Source organism: Lepisma saccharinum, chromosome 7 (genome assembly GCF_977018435.1).
Source record: "Lepisma saccharinum chromosome 7, izLepSacc3.1, whole genome shotgun sequence".
In the NCBI taxonomy this organism is placed as follows: Eukaryota; Metazoa; Arthropoda; class Insecta; order Zygentoma; family Lepismatidae; genus Lepisma; species Lepisma saccharinum.
In genome coordinates, this window is record NC_139235.1 from 85,250,030 (window position 1) to 85,264,437 (window position 14,408).

General features: G+C 35.6%; 1 protein-coding gene across 1 annotated transcript in view; it reads right to left on the reverse strand.

Annotated features, from left to right (window-relative positions):
- Positions 1 to 7,092: 7,092 nt before the first annotated feature.
- LOC145989982 (uncharacterized) overlaps positions 7,093 to 14,408 on the reverse strand; it is a 42,264-nt gene continuing 34,948 nt past the window's right edge. The window contains exons 2-3 of the mRNA XM_083125540.1: positions 12,807 to 13,127; positions 7,093 to 8,511 (exon numbers count right to left, since the gene is read on the reverse strand). Coding sequence (XP_082981666.1) covers positions 8,310 to 8,511; positions 12,807 to 13,126 — 522 coding nt within the window. The 5' untranslated portion in view covers position 13,127 and the 3' untranslated portion in view covers positions 7,093 to 8,309. The remainder of the gene's footprint in view (positions 8,512 to 12,806; positions 13,128 to 14,408) is intronic.

Below are 14,408 nucleotides of genomic sequence, written 5' to 3' on the forward strand. Positions count from 1 at the left end.
ATAGGAGAAGAGATTAGAGGACGTGAAAGAGTTACTATGCAAGAAATGCACTAAATATGTAAGTTGAAAAGTATTTTTAAAAATAGTAGAAAAGATTAGGGAGGAAAATCAATAGCGGACAATGCTAAGAAAGAATATAAAACTACTCTTTCGGGAGAAAACTCACGTGTGGAAGGGAGAAAAGGAGAATGCTAAGAATTATTTCAGGGAAAGATAAAGTTATGGACAAAACAGTAAACGAATCAGTAACAATTCGAATGAAATCACTATCATGTGCTGGAAAGAGGTTCAAGAATACAAATAGAATTGTAAACATGCAAGAATATTCCACAGAAAATGAAAATTCTAATATATTTTAAAATTCATTACGGACTTGTCAAAAGCGAAAAAGATGGATTCACGATTCAATCTACGTACTTTTATTAGAGTCACAACGAACATACAAAATGTGCAAAAATCAACATTATCAAGAGAGCTTAATGTAATACGCAATAAAAAGTAGAGAGGGACAGAAAGAGATGAATAAAGGAGAGAAAGAGAGAGACGAAGTGAAAGTTAGAGAAAAGGAGGGAAAGAGGCAAAGAGAGAAGAAGAGATAGAGAAAAACGAGAGAGGCAAAAATAGATAAATAGAGAGAGTCGGAATCAGAGTCGGAAAAAAGAAAGATAGACAAAGAGAGATGAATAAAAGAGAAAAAGGGAGAGTCGAAATCAAGTATAGAGAAAAGCGAGAGAGAGACAACTAGAGAGCAAAATAAAGAAAGAGACAAATAGAGAGAGAGAGAGAGAACTAGAGGGGAATAAAAAGAAGGAAAGGGAGAACGACAAAGTGAAAGAGAGATGAAATAGGAACAGAGAGCGGGAGAGAGAAGGGAGAGAATTGTATTGGGCATGCAAAAAGTGAAGACTATGAGTTGGATTGAGAGAGAGAGACGGAATATGACGTCATGAAGAGAATTCGAAAATAGAGAAATATTGAAATTCTAAACATACATGTAGAGACATGTAAAGAAGAGAAAAGAGGGTGGATTTTCATTGAATTAGCTTTTAGAAGAGTTTCCTGTAGTGCAAGATATATTCAAGTTTGAAATGGAGATTAGCTACAAGAATGGCTAGTTTCTGCAAGAGACAAGTGGAGATTCAACTTTTGTTTGATACCAAGACACAGAGCAAGATCTGTAGACAATAAACACAGACACAGAGGAAGTGAAGAAGATAGAGAAGATGTGAAGATTAAATTAGAAAGAAAAGGAAAATGGATTATAATAGAATCAGAGATAGAGAGGAGGAAGATAATTTATTTCATAGATAAAGAAGAGATAAGAATAGGAGCGAATAGAAATGAGGTACAGGGAGGAGAGAAAAAGAGGTATAAGAGATAGAAATATAGATATTCTAGAGAGGTGTGAAACAAGGCAATTCCATGGATTCATCACTCATTTGCCTATTGTTAGCATTATAATATTCATAACAAATGCACAAAAATTCAAAATATGGACAGAACTTCATGTAATGGTGGACAAATATTCCTGATGAAAGTGACTGCTCCAAAAGGCGAATGAAAATTATTTTTCCTTGATGCACGGAGAGATGCAGATACAAATCTAAAGATATGTAGAGAGAGAGAAAGAGAAGAGAGATAAAGAGACAGAGTGAGTAAAGAGAGTAAGAGAGAGACAGACAGAGTGAGTAGGGAGAGTGAGAGAGAGAGACAGACAGAGTGAGTAGAGAGAGTGAGAGAGAGACAGACAGAGTGAGTAGAGAGAGTGAGAGAGAGACGAACAGAGAGAGAGAGACAGAACGTGAGAGTGAAAGAAAGCGAGAAAGCCAAAGTTAGAGATAGACAGGGGAGGAGAGAGAAAAATACAGATGCAGAGAGGAAAAACAATGGAAGAGAAGTGTAAAGCCGCAAAAAGGCGAAGAAAGATAATTTCATCGAATCGCCTACTTTGTTGTTCTAATTAACATAATAAATGTGTAAAAATTAACAATGTAAACAGAGGAAGAAATATCCTTCAATTGAGAAGAATGAAAATTTAAGTCTTACTTGATACAAATCCAGTCACTGATACATTTATAGTGACAGATAAAGTTATAGAGAGATATAGATCAGAGAGAGAGAGGGGGGGGGAATACACATAGAAGATGATAAAGATGGTGGACAAGAAGAGGATCAGCGAAAAAGAGAGAGAGACAGTCAAATCAGAGACAGAGAAAGGTGGAGAGAGAAAGACAAAATCAAAGAGAGACGAGATAGAAACAGGGGGGAGAGATTGTAATGGGCATACAAAATGTGAAGGTAAATGGGTTTGACTGAATTACCTATTTTAATGTTGAAATAAACATAATAAGCCTGTAAAAATTAACAATATGAGCAGAAGAAGAAATACCCGATAGGAATATCTTCAAGAAAGTAATTGCTCCAAGAGTTGAATGAATATTCAAGTCTTACTTCATACAAAATCAGTCACGGATACAATTATAATGACAGATAAACCCACAGAGAGATGGAGATCGGAGAGAGAGAAAGAGAGGAATAGAGATAGAAGGTGACAAGGGAGTAGGCGAAAAAATGGAAGAAGAGATAGAGAGAAGAAGGAAGTGGAGAGAGAAAGACAAAGTCAAAGACAGAGAGATGATGAGAAAGAATGAAAAAGAGAGGCCATAGAGGCATGCAAAAGTTGAAGAAGATGAGTTTGTTGAATTATCTACTTTGACGTTGAAATAAACATTATAAATGTGTAAAAATTATCAACATGAGCAGAAATATTTTAGTGTGAAATAGGGAGAAGCTAGAAAATATATTCTTAAAGAAAGGTCTTGCACCAAGACGGTGAATAATCAAGGCAGAGCCGAAGTCAGAGATATAGATAAACGAAGAGGAAACAGAGAGAAACGATATCAGAGATAGAGAGAAAGTGAGAGAGTGAGAAAGAGAGAAGGAAAAAAAGAGATACAGTCGAAATCAGATATAAAGAGAAAGCACGCAAGAGAGAAACAAAGAGAGAGAAATAGAAGATAGAAGATAGAGAGAGATCGCGCAAGTCAGAGATAGTGTGAAAACGAATGAGTGAGAGAGAAAGAGATTAATAAAATAGAGAAAGAGAGAGACGAAGTCACAGGTAGAGAATAGAAGGGAGAGAGACAAAAGAAATTGAATAAAAAAGATAGAAGAAGAGCCCAAGTCAGAGATAGAGAAAACTGAGAGAGAGGCAAAAATAGGTAAATAGAAAATAGGGAGAGAGTCGAAATCAGAGATAGAGAAAAAGAAAGAGAGCCAAAGAGAGATGACTAAAAGAGAGAAAGAGAGAATCGAAGTCGAGGATAGAGGAAAGCGAAAGAGAAAGAGAAACAAAGAGGAATAAAAGAGAGACAATTAGAAAGAAATAATAGAGAGAGAGAGAGAGAAAAATAGAGAGGAATAAAAGAGAGACAATTAGAAAGAAATAAGAGAGAGAGAGAGATAGATATAGAGAGAGAGAGAGAGAGAGAGAGATACAACTAGAGGGGAATAAAAAGAAGGAAAGAGATATGAATAAAAGAGAGAAAGGGAGAGTCTAAGTCAAGGATTGAGAAAATCGAGGGAGAGAGAGAGAAATGGAGAAGAATAAAAGAGAGACAAATAAAGAGGAATAAAAGAGAGAGAATTGGAGTGGAATAAAAGAGAGAGGGAAAGAGAGATGAATAAAAGAGGGAAAGTGGGAATTAAAGTCAGAGGTAGAGAATAAATGTGGGAGACAAAGAGAGACGAATAAATGAATGAGAGGGAGAACCAAAGTCAGATATAGACAGAAGCGAGAAAAGGATAGAGAAAAAATATATGGGAGAGAAGTAGAATCAAACTCAGATACAGAGAGGGAGAGCAAGAGAGAGAGAGAGAGAGAAATATAGAAAAATGAATAAATGAGAGAGAGGGGGAAAAGAAGTGAGTGATCCGACGTCAGAGTCATAGATAAAGCGAGATAAAGGCAAAGGGAGTGGAACAAATGACAGAGAGGTTAGAGGGAGAATAAAAGATGAAAAAGGCAAAAATCAGGACCAGAGAAGTGAGAGAAAAACAGAAAATGAGAGAGAAAGAAATGCTAAAGACGAAGAAAATGTATTTGGTATTGTAACGCTATAATATGAAAAATAAATTTGTACAAAATTAGCTACGCGAGCAAGAAATTTTGGAATGTGAAATAGGGAGAGCTAGGAAAGTATATTCTTCAAGAAAGTAGATACAGCAAAGACGAATTAACATTTAAGTGTCACTTGATACAAAGAGATATACAGATATAAAAATAATGGCAGACAGAACGAGGAAAGAGTGAGCGAGAGTGAGAAAGAAATACAGAGATAAGAAGAAAGAGAAAAACAAAGATAAAGTGAAAGAGATAGAGGAGGAGTTGAGATAGAGATGGGGACGGAGAAGGATAGGGAGATTGAGAGTAACAGTGTAAATAGACATGCAAAATAGACGAAGAAGATGGATTTGATTGATTCGGTTATTGTAAAATCTAACAATGTGATCAATTAAGTTAAGGTGATAACGAAATAGTCGAGTATAAAATATGAAGAAAATGGAAAACTATATTCTTCCAGACAAATGCAAATTCAAGATTTACTTGATACAAGGACAAATGCAGACACATACAGATATAGAGAAAGAGGAGATACATATATTGAGTTGAGTTTTGGGTTTTTGTTTTAAGTTCACTTTTATGCACAGATAAATTGTGACAGTCTAAAGTAGAATCAGAACTGCCGAGAGAGAGAACTAGAGAAGGAGGAAAGGAAAAAGATAAAGTTAGAGACAGGGAGGTTTGTGAGAGAAAACAGAAAGACGAGAGAGAAAGAAGTTCACTATAGACTTGCAAGTATTTGAAGAAGATGGATTTGTTTTAATCTAACATTATTATAAACATAAACGCATATAAATTAATAATGTAAAGAGTTTAATTTAATATGAGCAACACATGAATATGCAATTTCAAAATTAGGTCAAGGGAAAATATAAATATTTGTTTTAAAGTAGTTGCTGCTAAACACGAATAAACAATCAGATCTTGCTTTAAACAAACACAGTTACAGTTATAGAGACAGAGAGAGAAATATATAAATACTCAGAGAAAGACAATAACAGGAAGAGATAAAAATAAAATATAAACAAAACTAGATGAACAAAGTCAGAAAGAGAGGATTAGAAAAATCAGAAACATCTAGAAGAGAGACGAAAGCAGAGGATGAGTTTGAAAGTAGGGTTGAAATGAATTTCGAAGGCAAAAAAGCTGTAAAACAATTAAACATGAATAGAAAAGAGCAAAAGACAAAGAGAGATAGTTGTAAAATAAATAAATGATAAGCACAGGAACTGATAGTCAAACAAAAGGACAATGTACAGAGATAATGTATTGCTTGTACACAATGTACAAAATAAGTATACAGATCGATTTGAGTAAATATATAAGAAACTAGATATGAGAAAGGGCTGTCTCTGAACGAGTCTTGCAAGTATCAAAATTCATGCAATTGAAGGACAATAGAGAAGACTGAAACATGAAGAATTTATGGAAAAAGAAAAATAGTGAAACCGTTTTAAATATGCAAATTGTCATTCTCTCTTTCTTCTAGATATAATATCGTTGAAGAAAAAGAAGCAATGAATGCTCGAGTCACATGCTATAAGTAGAAAATTCCGCTTACATTGATACTGAAGGAGTAAAGAAAGAAGGAAAATAAAAGAAAAATGTATATTTGAAGACAATTGTGAAAAGTGTCAAGACTGAGAAGATATAAAGAAACAAAGGATATAAGTTATGCACAGCAAAAATATATGGATTTACTTTCTCGTTGAGTAGAACTTTACCGTGTGCTACGTATGCATATGTGTCACAAATATGCTACTACAATGTGAACAACATGAATCATGCATTTTGGAGTACATAGATTTCAGTGAATGAAGATAGTAAACAATATCGGGGTTGTTATTGCTTCTTGTCTTCTTGGTAATTTTCATGCTATCTTACAAGTTGTATTTATAGCAATTGTTATTGTAGTGCATGCAAAAGAAACGAATATATTGAAATATTGGAAGAAATACCGTTGACGTTTCTAATGTTTAAATATCTCTATATCACAAAACAGAAAACACTGAGAAGAATGTTAAACAATAGAAAAGTTGAAGATATTTTTTTTGGGTAAATAGTGAGAGAAAGAGAAATGCGATTGTATATAATAATAATAGGCGATCTGTTCATATTAAGAGTTAAGATGTAACAGCATATTTATGAACATGAGAACATATGAACTCGCATAAGATATAGCTAGAATGTGCTATCTTGTTTCGTGAAATATAGGTAAAAACCACACCTCCTGGAAAAAACTTTCTGCTATTTAATATCAGTGTCCCTAAAAAGGTTGGTATGAACGAACATTAAAAAACTTATAAAAATAATATAAAAACATTTTCATTGTACCACACGACTATTTTGAAGGAAAACCCTATGTCTTCATATCACTTATCATTAACTTATTGTTCTAGTTTGATTTTGAACGATCTCGCACTAGAAAACTAGGCACAGTGTATGGGTTCTTACAGTAAGATCATGTCATTACTTAACACTAATACTAATTACAAGTTATAATTTAATTTTGAGTGTTATGTTTATACTATTGACAAACATGTACTCATATATATTTTTAAATATGAATGAAGGTTGATCTTATTCATACAAAGACATTGTGATTAATATCTGAAGTTAATATAAGTACTTATATTTACTTTCGGTATTGTTGTTGGTAACTAACAAATACTCAAAATGAAGAATTCATGAAGAAATGAGTAGAGAGATTAACAATTAACGAAAATAATTCGTGGTTTATTGCATCATGCTTTAAAAAGCTAAAACCCTCACCAATGTCAGGCAGTAGGTACAGAAAACTCCAAGGAAAAATGGCTAGCAAATTGTAAAAAATATGCCTCAAGTAAGAATGAAGAATTTTGCAGAATTATTATCATACTGGTGGAAACACAAACAGCTAGCTACAAAGTGCCTTAGAATAGAAGGTAGAAGGAAGTGCATAAAATTGCAATAAACAGCATTTCTACAAGTTAGTTGAAAAAGTAAAACTTTTATTGTGTACCAAGATGGAAAAAATGTGTATATCTACAAAACTATCTACAGATAACTTTGTACAATAAATGGCAGTACAAGAAGAAAAGACAAGAGTCATATACATGCTTCTAGATAGTGAGAAATTAAGGAAGTAATCCAAGTAACGCTTGTTACTTATTACTTACAATATTACCCTTCCTTGTTAGAATCTCAAGCATCTTGCAGTTTTTTTTAAAAGGAATTGATCAGTATCAGCAGAAACAGTAGAGATAGGCACTGTGCCAATATTCATATTCATAAGAACTTGTTAGTGTCAAAGTGTGTTTGAAGCAAATTCTAGAAAGTAGGAAGATAGACACATGCAGGATTCCAACAAGAAAGGTTTACAATCAAAAGTTAAAAATGTACTTTACAAAGTATACAACAGAAATTAGGAGAAATAGGGTAAACTACAGAAATAGAGAGCATTACCTTATGAAAAAAAAAACTTACAGTGTTCATGTCTTATGTGCAATTAGTGACTAGCAATAAAATTGTAATTTATCATGGAATGATTACGTTATTACATATATTTTCTATGGCTTTATACTTAAAAATAAATCTTCTAACCTAACTTCAATACTCGTGTAGCCATTTCACAAGTAAAACTTCCAGATGTTAAACATATGTAAAGGACAGATGTGTTGCACAATTATAAAAGATAGCAACATGCACAAACGAAAGTTCTATCTTGATTTATGGTAATCGACTTTCAAACTTGTGGATATAATTCACATTGTTGAAATTTCAGTGCAAAAATATACTCCAAGTTGAATTGGTTCTTCCAACTGAAACGTAATGCAACCTTAGATGAAAGTTCGAACCAATCGTTAAGACGTAAATTTTATGCTTAGAAATGTTGGTCACTACTAACTCTCACAAAATATTTGAACTACAGAAAATTGTTAAGGTTAGATAGTCATGCCATATTCATATGGCACAGTATTGTTGTACAGGACTAGATAGATGTATAGGAATATGTTCACGTGCAGTTTTTGCAAGAAGGGTATTTCCATATCACAGCTCGAAAAGAGATACTAGTTGTTTGGCAAGAAAAATATCATTCAAATGTTCAAGAAGGGGAATTATAGAATCTTCAGATCTCAGGGCCATGTACAGGTGTCGCTACGAAGTGAAAGTTTCGTCACCTAGAAATAGAACGATGATGAAATTGCTACTTCTTTGCGATTCTAAAGCCACTAAAGCTTGTCACTGGAGACTCGCTCTGTTCCTGTTGCAGCTGTCCTGCCGACCAGATGGCAGCCTTGTCGCCGACCTCCATGTCGAGTAGTGCTACGTTCGCTTGAGCTGATGAGCTTGTTGCGACAACAGTTGTCCAAGCGTCACTGTGGGATGCTTTCTTCTTCAGAGCAAGGCTGAAAGAGACAATAAAAAATGATCATAAGTTGGGTTAGGAATTTTATAACCTAAAAATCATCATCATACAAAACAATGCATATACGTATGACCTAAAACTATATCCTAAAAAATATAAAATTGTGTATACTCATACTTATATCTTACATCATGGAGTGAACAATTTATGTAAGAATATACAGAAACAAGAAATATATGTAAGACATTTAAAACTGTATTTGCCTATTTAATTTTATTCATTCATTCTTTTGTTTTGAACCTAACTGCTTTGTAGAGTTACGTAGTCATAGTAACTAGAACACACAGAAATTTTTCTCTTCGATGCAAATCGAATAAGATAATAAAAATATGATAGAGTTAATGAATAAATTCTGTTCCTAACTTCACAATATGATGGAGTTACAATATTAAATATACAATATAAATAACATACAGGCTACTCCTGTAATTTCATAACAGATAGACTATAAATTGCACAAATTGTTAATATCACTCACTTCACAAGAAAGCACGTGACGAGTCGAGAGGAGGTATTTTGAATGCATGTGTTGCTACACTTGAGGGAGGCGGATGGAAGAAAATATCCATGGTAAGAGGAAGTTGAGTGACACCTGGTTTGATTTGTCTCTTAATTTGAAGCAACTTTTGTAGTTTTACTCTTTGGCTTTATTATATGATATTCGAATCACGTACACTAGAAATTGTTTTAGGCCTACAGTTTCAATGAGTTTCTAACATTGGGACGTGAAGTTTTCGTCTTAACGACAACACCGAAAAATTGAGGAAAGCAAAATAAGGTGTTGAAATTGTAATTAGGTAGATAAAGGAGATAAGTTTTCGGTGTTCCGGTTGCCATTTTCCAAAATAACACCGACTTTTGTACTTTAACGCAATAAACGCCGCGAAATATGCAATATCAACTGGGGATAGCACTTCTTCTGTTCAAAAAGAACTATCTGAAGAGCTATTCCGTAATTTGTAGTCTAGCTGGTGATAGATCGACTCGAAAGACATTGTCATTTTATTTATTGCAGTTTGGCACAGACATGACTGACAGTGTTTAACATCGTCCTGAAAATAGAATTCGGTCGGGGGGATCTTTCCAGAAGGGAAATTTCGTAGGAACGGGAACATTTTCAGGAACACCTGTTGTGTTTAGGAGAAGGGGGCGTGTATGTGTGCACACAAAATGGTAGGTATTTTGAGATCGAAGAGGGATTTTTTGGCATTGCTAGAGAAATGTGATGTGTATGATTGTGTTCAAAGATTTGGGTGTTATCATTCAATAAAAATTTTATATCTAGGGGCTGATGAGATGAAATAGTTTTCCAAATGGAACCAATTTCGTAATTTCTGAAAATTTGTCTCAATTTTCCAGAACTAAAACAATGTAAAAATCTTAAGCATAAAAGGAACAGTAAAAATGCTTGTAAAAATAACACCGTTTTATAATTAATGACACCGAATTTTGCCCTAAACCTCGAAAAATACGTAACACAGAATTTCAGTAAAGAATAACATCGAAATTTAGGGAAAACTAAAACGGAAACTTCACGTCCCTAGTAGCAGGTTAATATTTTCAAGACAGGGAATGGGGTTCCCGATGGCGTTGTGGTAACGTCGTCACCTTGTAACTAAATAATCCCGAGTTTGATACCCAGTTGAGGCACACCGTGGTTCGGAATCCACTTTAAACTGCGGATTCAGACTATATGTGGATAAACTGGACTTAAACTTCAAAACAGGAAGAGTAAAATAAAAATCAACATCATGACATGAGGTTAGGTGGTAGAACAGACGCAGGCTGAACCCCACTCTTCAATATAATAACATATAATAATTCCATTTATTACATTATTACATTCATTACATATTGAATTTGCATTATCATATAATTATAGACAACCATAAGCAACCAATATACACGTATTACAACTATTCAATACACGTAATAAGGGGGGGAACCCCCCGAAGTAAGCCCGCATACATACGCTTATTGTCCTGGTTCCTAAAAATATACCAGGACGTCAGTTGCTCCGAATTTCACGGTTCCTCCGACTTTATTTCCTCTATTTATTACTATTTGATTGCATTTTAAAGTAGGTGTAATAATAAATTGTAATGCTATACAAAGGAATATATACATGACATAATTGATGTATACAATACTTTATGTGATATTATTTCTGTCTTGGGATCCAGAACAGAGGACATGAACCTCGTGAGTGACATTACATTACATGGTAACAATTGTGAATGAACCCCCCCCCCAGAAATGTTTTCCTGCCTACGGCCATGATGTTGATACATACTGTCAGTTGTGGAAGATAAATTCATTCCTGGCAGAGAGATGATCTTCGATATCATGTAGAGTTGAGAAATTGATTGATTTATTTGGTTCATTTTACTTCGCTTCTGCCACCTTCCAGCTAATCGCTAAGTGAGTGATGACATAATTAAATGAAGGGACATTCACAAAGAACAGCTACACCATGATTCGAACCCGGGCGTCGTAGAGAGTTGTCCTAACCACTTAGCCACCGAGGTCGGGGATGGTGGGGTTAATTTCCACCAAGCTTGATGTTACTGTAATTGAATCTACCAACCCTACATTTATCCGTATTGAAGTCACCACGTAAACCAAAACTGCCATGACTCACCTAGACGCGGAACGATGCTTTAAAGGGAAAAGAGGAAAGAAACCATAGGTATCTTTTCTTAACCTTGGAAACGACAAAAGAAACATTATTTGATACTCTCTTCCACGTAGACACACTGACCTTGTTTCGATCGTGTGGGCAGACTGACATAACGGTGCAGGAGTTACAAAGTTTTTTTTTCTTTCACTAACGGGGCGTTTGGTAAAGGTTAGCCGGCACCGCCCTGCCCTCTGGTGTCGAGTGAAAGTACCACGGACCGTTATCCAGCAACTGCAACGAATGGCTGCCACCGCAAGGATGACGTAACTTGGACCTTCGGAGCAGAACCTGTCTACGGGAGCCGATTATTGCTCTGATTGGGAATACGTGTCTTGCAGTGCATTATTCACATAACTGGAGCATGAGGCTGTTATGCCCGCTTTCATTTTCTCTATTTTATTGAGGAGAGGTTAAGGCATTGCAGTTCCCGCTTAAATGAGGTTCCCGGTAGCAACATTAGCTATATCGTGATTATTGATTAGAGCTTTAAAATGACGATTGAGAACATTGCATCATGTGGTTACATAACTGCATTATGACTTTATATTTAAATTAATTACATTATTTTCCAGTGGCGCGAACATATAAGGGCTCGTGGGGTTTAAACCCACCCAATAATTTATCGTGTTATTATTATTTTTATTATTACTATATATTATTACACACACACACACACACACACACACACACACATATATATATATATATATATATATATATATATATATATATATATATATAAAGCTAGGATGCATTGTTGGCATGTATGAATACTATGATGCACGGGAGGGAGGGTTTGTAAGGTTGCGTTTTTAGCCAACACAATGTTCTTCAAAAGTTGTTATTTCCAAGATCGTTCAAATCAGCTGTAACCAGAAAAGATGTAACGTTACTTTTATATATATATATATATATATATATATATATATATATATATATATATATATATATATATATATATATACGTATAAAAAAAGCAACTCAATTACAGTTACTCTTTTTGAAATGTTGCTTAGATATGTATATATATAAGAAGTAATTCTTGTAACATTATAAGGGACCTCCCCGATGGCGCAGTGGTAGCGTCTTCGCCTTGTAATCAGGGTACTGCGTTCGATACCCGGTGGAGACACAGAGTGGTTCGGATCCCACTTTAAACTGGACCGTCTTACTTCTTATATATATATATATATATATATATTGACAGTCCTGATTAGCCTTACTGTGCATAAAGTTGACTTAAAACACCAACTCAATCAATCAATCAATTGTAACATTATAACAAGTTTCATTCATAACCCGCGAGTTCCCTATTTGTATATGTACCATTTTTTTATTTTTTCTGCCACTTTAACTGATCGCAACAATGAGGATGATGATGCTTACTGGAGATCTAGACTTGTGTATCGAAGGGGCATCCACCCCTATCCCCCGCAGCGGTATATTTTCCTGCCATTCTCGTGTAGCAAACCCTAAGAACCACCGCAATAAAATTGTGGACTGTCATGTCTTGGGCTTGAATAAATTATTTGAAGAGTATTGGGATGGCACGAATTTGAGCTGAAAAAATTATGATCACCCTATACAATACTCACTTGCTTCCAGCGAAAGCGAACTGGTATAACCCTGGGCAGTAGCATGTGAACTCCCCATCCTCCCTGCTCCAGCCGATGCCCTTATCGGTGAGGTCCCTGGCGAAAAGCACTTTAGTGGCGGAGCCGGACTTCTCGCCCGCCGAAGCGCCGACCGACGAGAAAGCGACGACAGCGCCGCAGTCGAGGGTGGTGGCGAACTTCTTGGCGCCGACGCCTCCCCTGGATGGTTCGGTGACTGGGAGGGAGCGGGGTTCGGGAAGGGCGGCGAAAGTTGTCGCCAGGAGAGGGACAAGGGACGCTAAGAAAAAGGGAAGATGCATCCTGAAAAGAAAAAGAATCATATTTTAGAAATTTGCAGACAAAGTAAAATGAAAATGATTTAACTGTCAAATTTATTCTTCTGCATGACAATGCCCGTCCTCATGCGGCAAAGAATACTGAAGATTTGCCGAAATCATTTCGCTAGGAAGCAATTTGAACACCCTCCCTAAAATCCAGACCTTGCGTCTTTCACATATTCGACCATCTGTAAAAACAGCTCAAGATAAGCCATTTTGCATCGAACGAAGGGCTCGTATAAGCAAATGTTACGTGCTGGATCATATGATGATTATGTGTAAATATCTTAGCAAATGCCCTTGTTTCACAAGTTTTAATGACACTGTTTCAAGGATATTGCCGACTTGACCCGATGTCAAGGGCGAAGGTGAGCTCTGGCCCCCGTGAAATAGTCTTGCCCACTTTTCTACCCACCCAAATGGCCTACGTAAGGAATTTGCAGGGTCGTGTAGAGTAGAGCAAGATTCACTCTCCGATGGAAAATAGACAAAACCAAAGAGAGAAAGTGATAGAAAAGTAGAGGAAGAAAGAACAAAAGAAAAAGTGGAGAGGAAGGAGAAAGAAAAAGGTAAAGAAATAGAGGAAGGAGAAAGAAAGAGGTAAAGAAATAGAAGAAGGAGAGAAAAACAGATGGAAACAGAGGAAGAAACGGAATCAGTAAAATAAAGACTGTAAAAGGAACGAGGAGAAAAAGACTAACAAAGATGGAAACGTGGAGAGAAAGAGAGAGACTAAGAGCTAGAAAGGTAGTGCAAAGAGAGAGAGAGAGTAAGGGACATTCGAAATGTGCAAAGAAAGTGAATAAGGTAGATTGAAACAACGAATGCAAGGGTAAGATAGAAACGTGGAAGAGAGATAGAAACGTACGGAAATAATGTAGAAAGAAAGAAAGAGTAAGAAAGAAACGTGGGAAAAGGAGAGTAAGAGAGATAGAAACGTACGAAAATAAACGTAGAAAGAAAGAGAGAGTAAGAAAGAAGCGTGGAAAAAGAGATAGAGAGAGAATGGAGAAAACGTCAAAAGAAAGAGAAAGTACTGAACATAGAAACGTGGAAAGTAAGGGAGAGAAACATAGATTGAACCGTCGTAAGAAGGAGAGAGGGAGAGAGAAGAGAAACGTAGGGTACCAGTTTCATATATCGCAAACACATTAAAATCGTATATTTTGTGTTTCGGATGGTTCGTACTTACCAATTGTGTATTGCGGGACATAGTTCAAGGTGCCATTCTGCTTTTTACACGAAAACAAACATTTTCTCTACT